This window comes from Podarcis erhardii (genome assembly GCF_964252035.2).
Source record: "Podarcis erhardii genome assembly, chromosome: 2".
In the NCBI taxonomy this organism is placed as follows: domain Eukaryota; kingdom Metazoa; phylum Chordata; class Lepidosauria; order Squamata; family Lacertidae; genus Podarcis; species Podarcis erhardii.
This window is the reverse complement of record NC_138498.1, coordinates 36,723,565-36,738,042: the sequence shown is the minus strand read 5'-3', so window position 1 is coordinate 36,738,042 and position 14,478 is coordinate 36,723,565. Positions and strand designations below refer to the sequence as shown.

Sequence of the window (14,478 nt, the reverse complement as noted above, 5' to 3'; positions counted from 1 at the left end):
TAGGCAACCTAAGGCCCAATCGCCTTCTCAATCCGGCCCGTGGACGGTCCAGGAATTGGCATGTTTTTACATGAGTAGAATGTGTGCTTTTATTTAAAATGCATCTCTGGGTTATTTATGGTGCATAGGAATTCGTTCATATTTCTCCCCCCCCCCCCAAAAAAAAAAATAGTCTGGCCCACCACATGGTCTAAGGGACAGTGGACTGGCCCACGGCTGAAAAAGGTTGCTGACCCCTGCTTCAGACCATAACATTTTTCCCACCAAGAGGAATGCTGTGCTGTAGTGCCTCCTTCCTCCTTGTCTTACTGCTTGTGGAAACTTGAAGCTGCATTGATGTGGCTGCATTTTTCCAAGCAGGAAAATGCAGCAGATTGCTACAGTGGCAATACTTGTGGTGCATTTTGTCTTCTGGCCTAGAGGTTTACAGTCGAGAGCCATTAACACAGTGCCCATCTATGCAAAACACTGAGTTGTACTCAGATTACACCTACTGAAATGAATGGACCTAACTTAGCCACTCATTTCAGGGGGTCTACTCTGAGTAAAACTTAGTTGAACACCATTCAATATGCTTTCCCCATGACCAGATATTATGGGAAATTGTAGGTCTAAGTGTCTTTCTAGGATTTTAGCACTATTTAAAGAAAACTGCAGCTGTACTGCTAGATTTGTCTTAAATCCTAGGTTTTAAATTTAGGCAGACAAGCATTGAATGCCCCAGCCACCTTTGGTCTAGGTGAATTGTTGCTTTTTCAGTGAGTGGGTGCTGCTGAGCTTATTACTTGACACTTCATACTAGAACTAGTGTTTCAGCTTGCTTGCTTGCTCACTCACAACCCTCTTTTCTCTGGCCCATCTGTTTATCTCAAGCAGTTCAGGCAGCAGCAGCTGTTTCTGAGGAGCAGAGGCGCCAGGTGTTGCTTTCAGCTGCCTCTCCTGTGCTCCTTACTACCAGCTGCCCTGTTCTCTTGCAGCTTTATAGTTTTCTTTGTGGTTCTTGCAATAATTATATTAATGACACCTCCAACTATTGCGGGGCATCAAATGCAAATACCTTACACAATCTCAAAACTTTGGCTGCAACCTCTATTTCCATTAAGGAATTTAAATGCAAATGCACACTGTGTGTGTTTGGTGACCCATCAAGGAACTTCTGGTTTGATTTGATTTTTCAAAAGTTAGATCCTGTGAATTATGTTTCAGCCACATTTCTAAATTTAATCTTTTTACTTCCCTGTGCACTGCTAGGTGGTGGTCACCAATACAGTTCCTCATGAAGTGCAGAAACTGCAGTGTCCCAAGATAAAGACTGTGGATATCAGTTTGATCCTCTCTGAAGCCATCCGCCGAATCCACAATGGGGAATCCATGGCTTACCTCTTCCGCAACATTACCATGGATGATTAGATTCTCTTTATCATTCCCACATCCTCATTCCTTAAATAGAAGGGAGAAAAGAAATGTGCAAGGAAATATGCATGAATCGGCAGTGCCATAAAGTTGATGCTATTTAGGTGGGGGAAGCATTATTATGGGTCTGGGTGTCAAGAGACTGATGCCGTGAGGCCCAGGTATTTCAATTTCACTGGCCAAGAGTTCTCGGAGCCAGCTAGATCAGGGTGCAAATAGGCATTGCAGTCTGTTTTAAAAACCGATACTAGTGGTGGCCTTCTGTTCTTGTTCAGCAAATCTTGTGTATTCAATTGCTTACAGAGATTTGACTTCATAAATTCTCCAGTCATGCATGTCTTCAAGCTCTATGGAAGGAGGTGTGATTCTTCTTGCACTGCTGGAATGTGCAATGCCCTCTTACTGCCTTTGGAGCCATTCTTAATATGGGTGCAGCAGAGCTTCCTCTTGTGAAACCATCTACACATAGGTACATTTTACTGCAGTCTAGGTAATTTGATCAGCAATAACATAGCATGATGCTAAGGGGTTCCAAAGTCATGGTAGAAACTAGAATGTGCTACCTCTCCTCCTCTATAGAGCCCTAGGTTCCAGTTCTGCCTAGCTGGCCATGTAACAAGAGTATATAACCTTTTAAGACTCTTGCTACAGTTTGTGAGTAAATTTGTAAGATTAAGTACGGTCTAATGGGATTTGCTTCTGGTGGTATTCTGTGTTCCTTCATGGCCAAAAATTAAAGCACATCGGCCAGAAAGTATAGAAACATCCATGCAATACCTTTCTGTGTGTTTTACACAGCTGTACTCTTGATGCACAATGGTAAATCTAGAACAGTTTTTTATCTGTGGCGTCCCTAAGAGAATTCTATAGTGCTGTCTGTTAACATATAGGGTGATTCTGCCTGCTGCCCAGTGCAGTGTTTCTTAAAACATTTTACTGAGAAGGTTTGCAAAATTCAAATCTTTTTGAGACAGTCCCATTATATGGCAGCCTCCAGCTAACAGTGAAACTGCCTACCCCTTGTGCTGTGTTCTCCTAGGGTGCTAGTGTTTGACCTGTAAGATTCCTGCAACTGTCTAGCATAACCTTTTCTTTGTACCTTTCGGTTGTTGAGGTCCAATGACTCCCAGCCTCCCTGGTCATTGAGTCGTGCTGGCTGGGGTTGATGAAGCTGTAGTCCAGTAACACCTGGAGGGCCCTAAGTTCCCCATTCCTGATCTAAGCAATAGAACGTTTGGTCATTAGTAAGAATGAATAGCATACTTATATGACAAAACACTCCCTTCAAGACAGTTCACAAAAGCAGCTAGCGTTAATTGTATCTACTCTGATCTGTTTGATTAAAAGCAAGAATGTTGCATTTGCCAACTACTGGAGGCCTAAGGCTGTCGTTCCACTCTGACTGGGCAATTGGGGTGAGAGATGACTAGGTACCAGCCACAGTCACTGCTTGGCTGCCTGGTGGCTGCTACTCAAAAGCCCACTCAGTGTTACTAGCTATCATAGAGATGGAGAAAAGGGAAGCAAGCCTGATGCTGCCCACCATACTGATCTGGCAGTTCCCTTTGAGGGAGCCCCTGGAACATGACCCAGTCCTTTGCTCTGCAGTGGCTCTGCCTGGTCCAATCCATTTAGCCCTGCTTCCCCGCTTTGGGCCCAGTTGTTCCCTTACATTTCCTAGGACCAGACCCTATTTCTTTTTAACAGTTCAGCTGAAGGAAGATTTAGATCAAGGTAGCTTTTTCCTTATCACGTGTGATGGTGTAACAGGAGAAAAACTGCACCTGATGAAATACTTATTCCTGAGAGTGGACTTAAAGGGATTGAAGGTCTAAGAAACTCTACACCTCTGGCCATAGTTCTTGTCAGCTTCCAAAACCCCCTCTCCTGGCCACCTTGTTATTTTAACAACTCAAATCACCATGTGAGGGGTTTTCCCCAAGTCCCACTTTATCAACTCCACCAGCTCTTTGCTTCAGTCTACAATTGAACCTGTAGTAAACCTTCGTCTTGGCTCACTGCCCCCCAGCTTCCTACTGAGAGTGGCTCTGACCATTACAACACAGGCTCCTTCTACAGTGTAATGACTAAAGCAGTGGAGGTGTGAGAATTCCAAATACTCACTGCCACTGTGGACATGAGGCACCAGAAGCTTAGAAAGAGGATGTATGAATCATCCTTTTAGCACGCTTCATAGCAGCCAAACCACTTAGGTCCTTGGCTCACAACAGCTCTTCTTATCTCAGCCTCTTGCATAGGACCTTTTCCCAGTCAAACTGAAGACAGATACTGTATACTATGTTCTGTTCCAGAAATTTCACGTCTCAAGCTCTTGCCTGGCCTGAGCATCGGGCTTGCTTTCAATAAGTCAGCTTTCATTAACTCAGCAGTTAGAAGACTAATTAACACTCCATGGTGTCATAGCTGCTCAGCCAATTGCTGTCAGAAGCTTTACTACCAAGGAGTATTTTTTTGTTTACTGCATTACAATAGAGAATACACAGGGGCAGCCAACATACCCTTCAGGTGTTGCTGGAATAGCTGCAACGGGTGGAGGTTGGTGTCCAGCAACTTATTGAGTGCATTCCATTGGCTACACCTGGATTATAGGATCTTGAGAATGCATTCAAATACTTGTATTGAAAGATGAGAAAACAAAAACCTGCTGTGGACTAAACAACCCATTTGTTAACTAATTATCAACAGCCACATTCTGACACCAAACAATAAATGGTCCCAATAGCAACATTTCACCATCCATGCAAGCAGATATTCTGGCACACCCAGGCACGGTTTAAGTGCCTTATGGGTGAAATGGCAATTCTAATTCACACTAGAGGTTGTAAGAACAGAGCCCAAGCATACAGTATCTTCTAGACTGATAAAAATGGAAACAACTTGTAATGTTGAAACTCTCCCTTAATAGCCTGAGTTATCAAAAACACAGGCGAGGCTTTCAAAAGTACCATGCAGAGTGTCTTCTTCACTTATCTTGGGGGGGGGGGGTTCTTCACCTTTCCCCAACATATTTTCCCTCCAACTCAAGCACATTTTAAAATGTATATCATTCCATATTAAATTACAGACAAGAAAACTGCAAGTCCAGGACAGGCTTTTAACTTTCAGCAAGTAAAGTTTCCTCCATTTATGTATGCAAAAGTGCACACAACACAACTTAACTACCTTTCTCATCACGGCTACCTAGGTATGCACATCTTGTTGAGATGCTGTCTTTTAAAAGCCCTCCCAGATGGCTTTAAACATAAGCAATACCTTGGGATAGGTTTACTATGAATCCTGAGCATTAGAGCAAAGTTATTCTCATCCATTGCTGTGATTTTTATGAACTCGGATTCAAAATTGTCTGAGACTTCTAACTTCTAATGTTAACAGTTAAAGTATTAGCGGCATTGTGTAAAGTTGTGGGTAAAGTCCTGAACTTCGTGAGGTCTCCTTTGCTCTCAAGCGGTTCAAATATTCATGATGGATTTCTGTTGCCAGTTTTACAACGATGAAAACCACCTATATTCATGTTGGAGGGTTAAAATGTTCATCTGTGCATTATCATACTGCTTTGTTTGAACACTATATTGGTCCTTAATGTTCTAAACAATTTGGCAGAGACAATCGATATGTCAAGACCCTGGACTACAACAAGAGGGATGGTGGATGAGAATTAAAGTGATGTAAAAGTGTTACACATGGCATTTAAATTTTGTTTCTGTCCACACTAATCCTAGAGGGTTTTCTTTACATATTCCAGTTGCTGCAGCATTTTCCCTTTAGTCTTGTAGGTTTTAGAAAGAAAGCCCATAACCTCTCCCGTTCCATCACCTCCAGCTCCTGGGGAAGACTTGAAGAGGTTATTTTTGCTAGTTTAAGTTAGAGCTTTTGGAGGGAGTTGGCTTTTGGTTTTAAATGGGAAATCACTTCTTTTTCAGATATTTAGAATGTTTTTTTCCAGATGCATAACTTATGTTTTTTAACTGCTTTGACATTTTAACATTTATCCCCCTCATTCTCATTTTGCTGTTTTGCTTTTTTTCATGCTTCTTTTTAATTAGGGTGACAGGGTGATGCAACAAACCCACTTACTAGTGCAGACAATTGCAACCTCCGTCTCAAGTGAATTGCCCACCTCAAGCTGAAGCTATGGGAGAAGGGAGTATAATTTTTACCTCAGCTTTCTGAGATTCTAAGACAAAAGAAGTTCTGTCATGCCACACCATGCAATTGGTCACAAAACAGCACACAGAACATGATCCAAGTTTCACAGAGGAGGCAAACCATGGAGCCACATACAACTAAGAAATGGGCAAATGCCCAGTAGCCTTCTTGCATGACCAGAAAAAGCATGCTTCTATTGCATTTTATCTTTTTCAAATTTGATTATGTTTACAACCATGCAGAGTCTTATCTTAATCAGAGCTGTCAAAATATGAGTGGAATTTTGCCACTTGCTGTGGACATGCAAAACAAACAAAAAAAACCCCCTAGATACTTCAGAAAGAACCTTTGTGTCCTCTTGAGAAACGGCTGAAACTGGTCCTCATCTGATGCACTGCCTAATAGATCCTGGTCTCTTCCTTGTTGAACCAGAAGGCAGTTTGATCAGGCCTTATATGCAAAAAAAGAAGCACCTTAGCCTGTACACCATGGTAGGATCTCTGGCCTCTGTTTTGAACATTCTAGGTGTACTGTTCCTTTGTGCAAGCTGTGAAGATTGCCTTCTTGAGCAGAAATTTTATAGTGTATCCAAAGAAGAGGTGATTTATTCAGAATATTCCTGTAGTGTTTAACGTCTATGAAGCCTTTGTGCATTTCTCAGAGATACTGATGGCGCAGTGGGTAGTATGAAAACCCTGCTGTCATGCACATGCAGTCAGTTGTTTTAGCCTTCCAAATCAGGGTGAAGTGGGAAAAAAATCTAAGCATCTACTTTTTGTTAAGCCTGCTTGCTAGAGCCTGTTCTCAACTGCTATGATTGCTGCTAGGAAACCCAAACAAATATCCTTTTCAACCATTGGAATGGGAACTTTGTTATCTTAAACCTCTATTTCTTGACTTCCATACTAACCTGAGAAAGGAACTTACCATGATGGAGCTTTGTGGGTTGGCATAAGGAGGCAGCCACTGTAACACCTTAAATTAATCTTGCAGTGACTGTCACTTCTTGACAATGGCGCGCTTTGCACCTTGTTTTTCTTTTCAGTTTTCCTTTCTGTTTGGGAGCCCACGATTGATTTTTAATAATTTTTGCTTTGTCATGAGCAAAACTGCAAGCAAACCCTAGAGGGAGGTGCACAGAGAGAAAAATCTATGTACATGCCCTTGCCTTTGGGTATCTCACAGGACACAGCCTTCCACTTGCATGTATTTTTATGATAACCTGGAAAGCTCTTCCACACAAAGGGCTCATCCAGACTGCCTTTTGTGCTGTGTTTCTAGACACAGGTCGGGGCTTTAAAGCTCTGTGTCCAAGTGTTTTTTTTTGCCAAAGCATTTTCCCCAGGGAAATCTGTGTTTTACTGCTGAATTGGAGAAAATGGCAATTGGATTCTCTGCAGATTCACTCAGATTCAGCAATAAAACACGGGTTTCCCTGAGGAAAGCGCTGGGACCAAAAACAAAACAAAACAAAACCCCACAACACTCAGACACAGAACTTTAAAGTGTGTGCCCATGTCTGGAAAGCACAGCTCAAAAGGAAATCAGATGAGCCTTAAGAGACCAAGTTTCCTTTTCAGTGTATGAACAGTGTCTATCAAATGCTAAACATGCCCTGGGAATAATTTCCCATAACAGAAGGCTTAAAGGGGTTTAAGTGAGTATCCTTCCTCAAAGAATTATCACATGCAAGATTACACCTTTTAGGTGTAATCTTACACATTTCGCTGCATAAATTTCTCCTGGGAGGTGAGGTGTTTTTGAATATATCATATGATCAGTAGGACTCGTGAGGTTTTAATTTTGCTCCTGAAATGAAGATCCGCCTGAGGTTTTATAGAATATAAATACAGTATAAGGTTTAGAAGGGATTCCTGCATTTCACTACAAAATAACTGAACTAGGCTTGTACATCAGTAACAGCTTCAACAAGACATGGAGAATTCCACATGACCCACTATTTTACAGGTGGAAAATCTGTTGCAGAGTTTCAGATCCATGCTTACGATAGAATTGATGCTGCTAGCTAAGGACCTTGTGAAGGATGCAGTGAGTGAATCATTCTGTTAAAACGAAAAGCAAATCAAAGCATCATTCCAGAGATTCTTTAATTCTTGTAATTTGAAGGTCCTTGTTTAATAGCTCAGTATTTGGATTGAGCAATGCCGGGGCTTAATAGCGCTTTTGAGTGCCAGCAACTGAAAGAGAATGTGACATTTCTTGCCCTACATACCTGGAATTGTTTATACAACCAATGGGACAAACTGATTGGAGTTATGAATGAAGGCTTGTTATAACAATGAGATCAGAGAAAATGGTCACAGATTCCCTTTCCAGCTGTTGTCTTCAAAATATCCCAAGAGCTGCTGGTACTTATCTCTAAACTGGAAACAGCAATTAAGTTGTGCCAGCAATTATGAGGAGTCAATTGCAGATTATGTAGAAACAGTGCACACACATCAGCTGCGGCCCTCTGACTTCATTAGGGAGCCCTCTGACATCATTAGGGAGCAGAGATCTCCAGTAAGCGAAACTGACCACCCGTTTCCTGAGAAGAGTGAAGGAACACAAAAAAGATGCAGGGAGTGAATTAAACAAAGGATGCTGTACTGTAACCCACAGCTTTGGAGCTGTTATCAGGTGCTTCCACTTACAACACTAAATAAGTCAACAGTTGTGCTTCTTCCAAGTATATGCCAAGAATTGTCTGCGTCCAAGTAAGTGCTTGAGGAAGCTTATAAACACATGATTTTAAATCTACAGCTATATCTCTTAAAGAGTTTCTAGTGTGAGTATTTATGCACTAAAATGAAAACTGCAAGAATTGCTTTTCTGGATGAGGCCAAGGTGCCTCTAGTCTAGCATTCTGACTTGCAGCCAACCAGGTGCCTCTAGAAGCTTATGAGCAGAGCAAGTCATGCTGGGAATGGTGACCTCCCTGTTTGTCCCCAGCATCTGGACACCAAAGGCAAGTGGCAATGCCTCTGAACATACTGGTTCCAATTAGCTGTGCTTACTCAACACTCAATAGCCTCACTTCCCTGAGCCTGGTATTTTGATCACAGGACATCTGATAAGCCTTCCACCTTTGTAGCCTTTTTTTTTTTTTTTTGCATTGCCCCTTTTATGCAAGGCATCAAGACTGCCACAGTTGGGGAGTGGATACTGAACAGCTGAAATGTGAAGACAATTTCTCTCATAGGCGGAGGGCGAAAGGGTGAGGCATAACCTATCAAGGAGTTAAATCACCCCTGGGATGCATTGAGATAAAGGGTGGGTTATAAATATGATTCTTAACAAAATAGAATGAAATATGAGGGGGAAATGTAAAGGATGTTTCTGGACAAAATTCAAATTTAAGCAGCAACAGTGATTGTGATTCTTTAGCTAGACCAGATTTGCTTGTGGTCAAAAGAAAAGCAAAAGAGACGTGTGTTGTTACCTATACACTGCTTTCTAGTACTTATCTGATCTGGGTGATACAGGCATACTTGAAGACTGTGATATGGGTCACATCCACAACGCAGAAAGTGTGCAATGTGTAAACAGAATACTTTCTCGGTAGACACTCATACAAGGCTTTGTCAATAGCTGCCTACATCCTATTTCATGTGATATGCTGCCACCTGCAGGAGGCTTGCACTTTTGTTGTTGTTTAGTTGTTTAGTCGTGTCCAACTCTGTGACCCCATGAACCAGAGCACGCCAGGCACGCCTGTCTTCCACTGCCTCCCGCAGTTTGGTCAAACTCATGCTGGTAGCTTCGAGAACACTGTCCAACCATCTTGTCCTCTGTCGTCCCCTTCTTCTTGTGCCCTCCATCTTTCCCAACATCAGGATCTTTTCCAGGGAGTCTTCTCTTCTCATGAGGTGGCCAAAGTATTGGAGCCTCAGCTTCACGATCTGTCCTTCCAGGGAGCACTCAGGGCTGATTTCCATAAGAATGGATGCGTTTGATCTTCTTGCAGTCCATGGGACTCTCAAGAGTCTCCTCCAGCACCATAATTCAAAAGCATCAATTATTCGGCGATCAGCCTTCTTTATGGTCCAGATCTGTCTTATTATTGGTTGTATAGTTAAGGGTCAGGGTACGGCCAGAGACTCATGCAGCTTGGTAGTTGCTTCATGGAATGTCAACATTTGCTTGCAGGTGAACCCAGTGCATGTCAGAAGGGTAGAGAAATCTTATTGAACTCTGTGGAACTTAGATAAGAGTAGACACGTATAGGATTCTGCTGCTGTTCTTGCTAGGCTGCCTATTGTTTCCCCACCCCCCTCTCTGCTTCGTTCTTTCACTATTCCTAGCCTATGGGAAACTGGGGATGCACTAGAATAGATCAATAGCTATGAATTCCATGCGAAAATGCCAAGAACAGCTTGGAAACATAAGATGCTGCCTTATACTGCAGTGGTTCTCCAGGGTTTCAGGCAGGGAACATTCCCAGAAGTACCTAGAAACACTGGGGATTGAACCTGGGACCTGCCTGTAAAACACCACTGAGCTGTGGCCCATAAACTAGATGGACTGGATGAGGTTTAGGCAGGGAGATGCAGACTAGGATTTGATGATAAATTATTGTTTAAATGATCGTATAAATAGTATAATTGGCTTGTCAATTACATGGAAGAGCTTGTATAGTTCAAGGAACTATGTATTTGTGCAGTTATTTGGACTTACTGCTATTCTTGTTCTGAGCATTGCTGTCAGAGCTGCCCGAAGTCCCAGCTCACAGAGGACCAACGCCAGGTCGTTGTTATATACAAAAGTCTTTATTGAAGTTCAGTCTCTATTTCAAAACCGTGGCGCGCAGCTCTACGTCTTAAACCCTAGACCGCCGAAGCTCCGTCTGAATCTCCTCCCCTCTGACACCAGTTTAAGACTCTAGACCTGCTCCACCTCTTCCTCTGCTCTCTCCTCCTCTGGGTCCTCCTGTCCGCTGGGGCATTCCCCTTTCTGGACTCTTCTGACGCTGAGTCCCCTGACTCCTCCCCCTGCCTCCGGCGGGCTTTAGGACCTGGTTCCCAATCCGGGTTCTCTGCTGTCCCACGCGCCTGTACATTTGAACTTGGCTCTCGCGCCAACCCAGTGACCTTCCTCCTGACCGTTACACTGCTTCTGTCACTACTTCCCTCTTCCGGGAGGCTAGCTGGACCTGACCTCCCCTCCGTTCCCTGACTCTCCGATGGAGGCGTGGTCAGCCCTGACTCATCTTCTCTCCCTGCTGGGGGAGACGCTGGCCCCGAGATCTGGGACTCTTCCCCCCCACTACGCTCTGGTGGGGAAGCTGGTCCTGATCTCCAACTGCTGCTCTGGGAGTCCCCGCTGGCCCCTTGCTTCTGGAGTGTCCCCTTTTGGACCCCCCTTGCCCTGGCCACCGGCGCCCCCTTCTGTGAATCTTCTGATTCGCTGGAGAGGCTCATGGAATCTCTCGGGCCACTGTCATCTTCTCCTACGCTGCCCTCAGATTCTTCCCCTTCGCTCTCCATTTCCTCTCTTCCCTGTGCCTCTGCTCCTGAGCCCCTGACAATTGCATATCAACAAACCAGTTAATTTGTTTCACTTACAGTCCTGAGTCTGTGATTCTTGTCATGGATTCAGTTTTACCTACTGGGGTTCACATATGGACCAAAATGAATCCTGATTTTTTTGTCTAGCTTCACTCACATATACAAAAAAAATATATGCAGCATCCTACCATACCTAATGTAAGGCTCCCCTGATTTCATTGCACAATAAGTGGGTCTTGAAATTTCCTACTTTGTTTAGAGAAGGGCACTTGGGCACTATCCAGACCACCTCCCTCCCTCCCTCTCTCTCTCACACACACACATAACCAACATGGACATACACTCCTTTAACCATATGTTTCCTGTTCTGTTTGCATCTCAGATCTGAGAGCATTACAGTGCCCATCTGTGCAGTGCACCTTTAAAAGTGGTCCCTGGGTATATTACAAACTAAATATAGAATATCATTTCACCTCCACTGCAATGCAGTCAGGCCAGAAGTAGAACACCGCTATCTAGCCCAACACTTAGGAGAAGCATAAAATACTGCAAATATATATTCTTGATCATGGTTTTAGAGAAGCTGTCCTTGTTGCTGTTGCTGCTACATATTTCTTAGTTGCCCTTCAACAGCCGGTCTTAGGATGGTTGCAATTTGTAAAGACACAATTAAAACAGCAATAAAAATAAACAACCCCATGCATAACCTTAAAACAGTAATTCCATAGTGATCTGTATTAGAATTCAGCCAGGATTCCTTACACTTATGAATCAAATGTTGAGCATTAATTTCATATGCTTAAGACCTGTGGGAACTGCTGCCCTTAATGTGCATTTGCTGTGCAGACTGTAAAGCAGGGGTAGCCAATGTGCCCTTCAGATGTTTAGTGGTGCCCATCAGCCCCAGCCTTCAGGTCCAAAGCTAGAACTGGAGCTGTGGTCACTAATGTGTTGGCTACCCCTGCTCTACAGTAGGTCCTTAAGGGCATTTTTCTCATCTGTAAATACAATTGGCTTGGATGAGAGGAACTGAGCACAGCCACCAGCTCTCATCACATGATCAGGGCATCTAATCATAGATAAGAGACTCTGCAAAGAATCTGCTATTTTTTTCCCAGACTCAAGGTGCTAGTCCTCATGGTAATATAGACTGCACTCCATAAATGGAGTTGTTAACCTTTCAGTACACACAGAGAGCTGTTCTGAGCTGATGTTACATACATACATAATTTTATTTGTATTCCGCCTTTCCATAGCTAAAACCATGCTCAAGTTGGCTTACAACATGGAAAAAAATTGCATAGTTACAAATACAACCATAGTAGTCAAAAACTACTGTATGAAGGTTCACTAGTCAGCATACCATGAAAACATGATTAGGTCCTGCAAAGTCAATTCACATTGTTCTAGAATAGCTGACATGAGTAGACTGATCCTATGCATTTCACTCAGAGATACCTCCAAATCTGTTCTGTGGTGGTTTACTACCAACTGTCTGCCACAGAAATTTTGGCTCTATTGATAGGGAAATTGCTAACACTGTTAAGAATATAGAAATTCATCATTTCTGGCCCTCAGCCAAGCTGCCTGGGACTAATGAGAGCCGGAGTTCCCCATCCCAGCCCTACATCTGTTTCACTTTTGCCCCTTTTTTCACTCCATCCCAGTTATGAGAAAGCAAGGACCAGTTGCTCTTTTGTGCTACTGTGGAGAAGACAGGAGCAAAGGAGCTCAAATTGCAATTAAACAGCGGAAGTGAGATGTTAAGAAGAACCTTCCAATTGCAAGAGAGGCAAAGCATTGGGATATTTCAGTTGAGATGTGACAGACAGTTGCTGCTTGTCAGAAGTCACTGTGTAGGTGAATGTTTGCTTTCGAGATTTGGGAGAGAGCAAGAGAGAGATCAGGGCTGCAGGGATGAGGACTCTGTGATCCTCCAGATGATGTTGGACTGCAACTCTCTTCCTGTGCTGGCTTGGCACTGATGGGAGTCCAACTGCACTTAGAAGGCCACAAAGTCCCCCTGTCGGCTGTACTCACTGTCGCATGGGAACTTTGTAGTTGCCCATTGTTGGAGGAAACATGCTTTGGAGTAGAGGGCATCACAAATATTTAAAAGACCTGGGCCACAAGCCCATTGGACATAAATCTGCATGAAATGTGCATAGGTTTTTATATCTGTATCTATAAATATATAAAAAATAGACTATATAAATTTAATAAATAATAATAATATTTAGATTTCACAAATCAATGCAAAACTAACTGTTAAATAGAGTGCACGGAGTTTGGGGAGATGAACCTTCAGATCCCTTCCAACTCTACGATTCTATGATACACAGAACCTGTTTTTCTCACCACTGAGCAATTTCCCCCACTTTCTGCTGTCCACAGTTCATCTGTTCCCAGTATCTTGAACACTGAAAACAGCGCTGGTACAAACTAAGCCATACCTGAAACAGGTTGCTTTCCACCATCCAAGGCCTTTGGTTGCAAGGAGAGCTCTTGCAGGAGTCTTGCTTCTGGCAAACGGTTGGCCCAGATGACCTTAGGGCTAAATCACGCTTAAGTGGTTCTGCGCAGTATTTCAGCACTTTTCCCTTTGTTTCTGGAAAACCTACAGGGCAATTTAAATGTTTGATATAAACAGATTTACGAATGCCACCAACAGATATAGGAGGACAGCCCCCATCCCTTTAAAAAAAAATCAGTGTGTGTGTGTGTGTGTGTGTGTGTGTGTAGCGTCTAAATTTTATTTTATACTTTTTGAATCTGCTGCTCTGAAACCCATGGGAAAGAAATAGCTTAATTAAACTGGAAATATATTAAACTGGCTAACAAACCTCCCCGATTCCTTCGGCTCCCGCCCATTCCTCTCTGTTTAGCGAGGGGGGAGGGAGCGCGCGGAGTCATAATTCGCGCGGCGCCGCGAGTCCCGGAACGGCGGAGGGCGGTCACCCCCGTCGCGTAGCAACCACAAACGCCGGCTCGCAATCAGCCGGCAGCCGAGAAATAAACAAAAGCACATGAGCAGTTCTCGAAGCCAATCCCGGAATGAGAAGGTTTGTGAGGCAACCAATGGAACGCAAGGATTCGAACGGGGCCGGATTGTCAGCGGCGGAGGCGGCTTCTCTTCCGAGCTTCGGCGGGGAGCTGCTCGTCAGTCTGTCGCTCGCCCGAGCTGCGAGCTGCGCTCGGGGCGGGTGCTGCTTAGGCTGAGGGGAGCTTTGAAAAAGCCCTTTAAATAGGGGTGGTCGTTTTGAGGGGGGCGGGTGGGAAAAGGATAGGCAAAAAGATAAAGCGAGATAGAGGCGCTGCTCATCCCTTTATGGCGCCAGCCTGCTCACTTTTAGGAATGGGCTTACAATAAATTGGGCTTAATATATATATA

The 14,478-nt window shown here is 43.7% G+C and overlaps 1 protein-coding gene and 1 long non-coding RNA gene across 5 annotated transcripts in view; one reads left to right on the top strand and one right to left on the bottom strand.

Annotated features, from left to right (window-relative positions):
* PRPSAP1 (phosphoribosyl pyrophosphate synthetase associated protein 1) overlaps positions 1-5,111 on the top strand; it is a 20,925-nt gene extending 15,814 nt beyond the window's left edge. For all 4 annotated transcript variants that reach the window (XM_081850865.1, XM_081850864.1, XM_081850863.1 and 1 more), the window contains one exon: positions 1,252-5,111. In XM_081850865.1, coding sequence (XP_081706991.1) covers positions 1,252-1,410 — 159 coding nt within the window. In that variant the 3' untranslated portion in view covers positions 1,411-5,111. The remainder of the gene's footprint in view (positions 1-1,251) is intronic.
* Positions 1,324-14,478, bottom strand: LOC309335731. The gene is made up of 3 exons (XR_014153681.1): positions 13,931-14,478; positions 13,541-13,704; positions 1,324-1,440 (listed from the first exon to the last, which is right to left on the bottom strand). It is a non-coding gene; the product is annotated as an uncharacterized lncRNA (long non-coding RNA).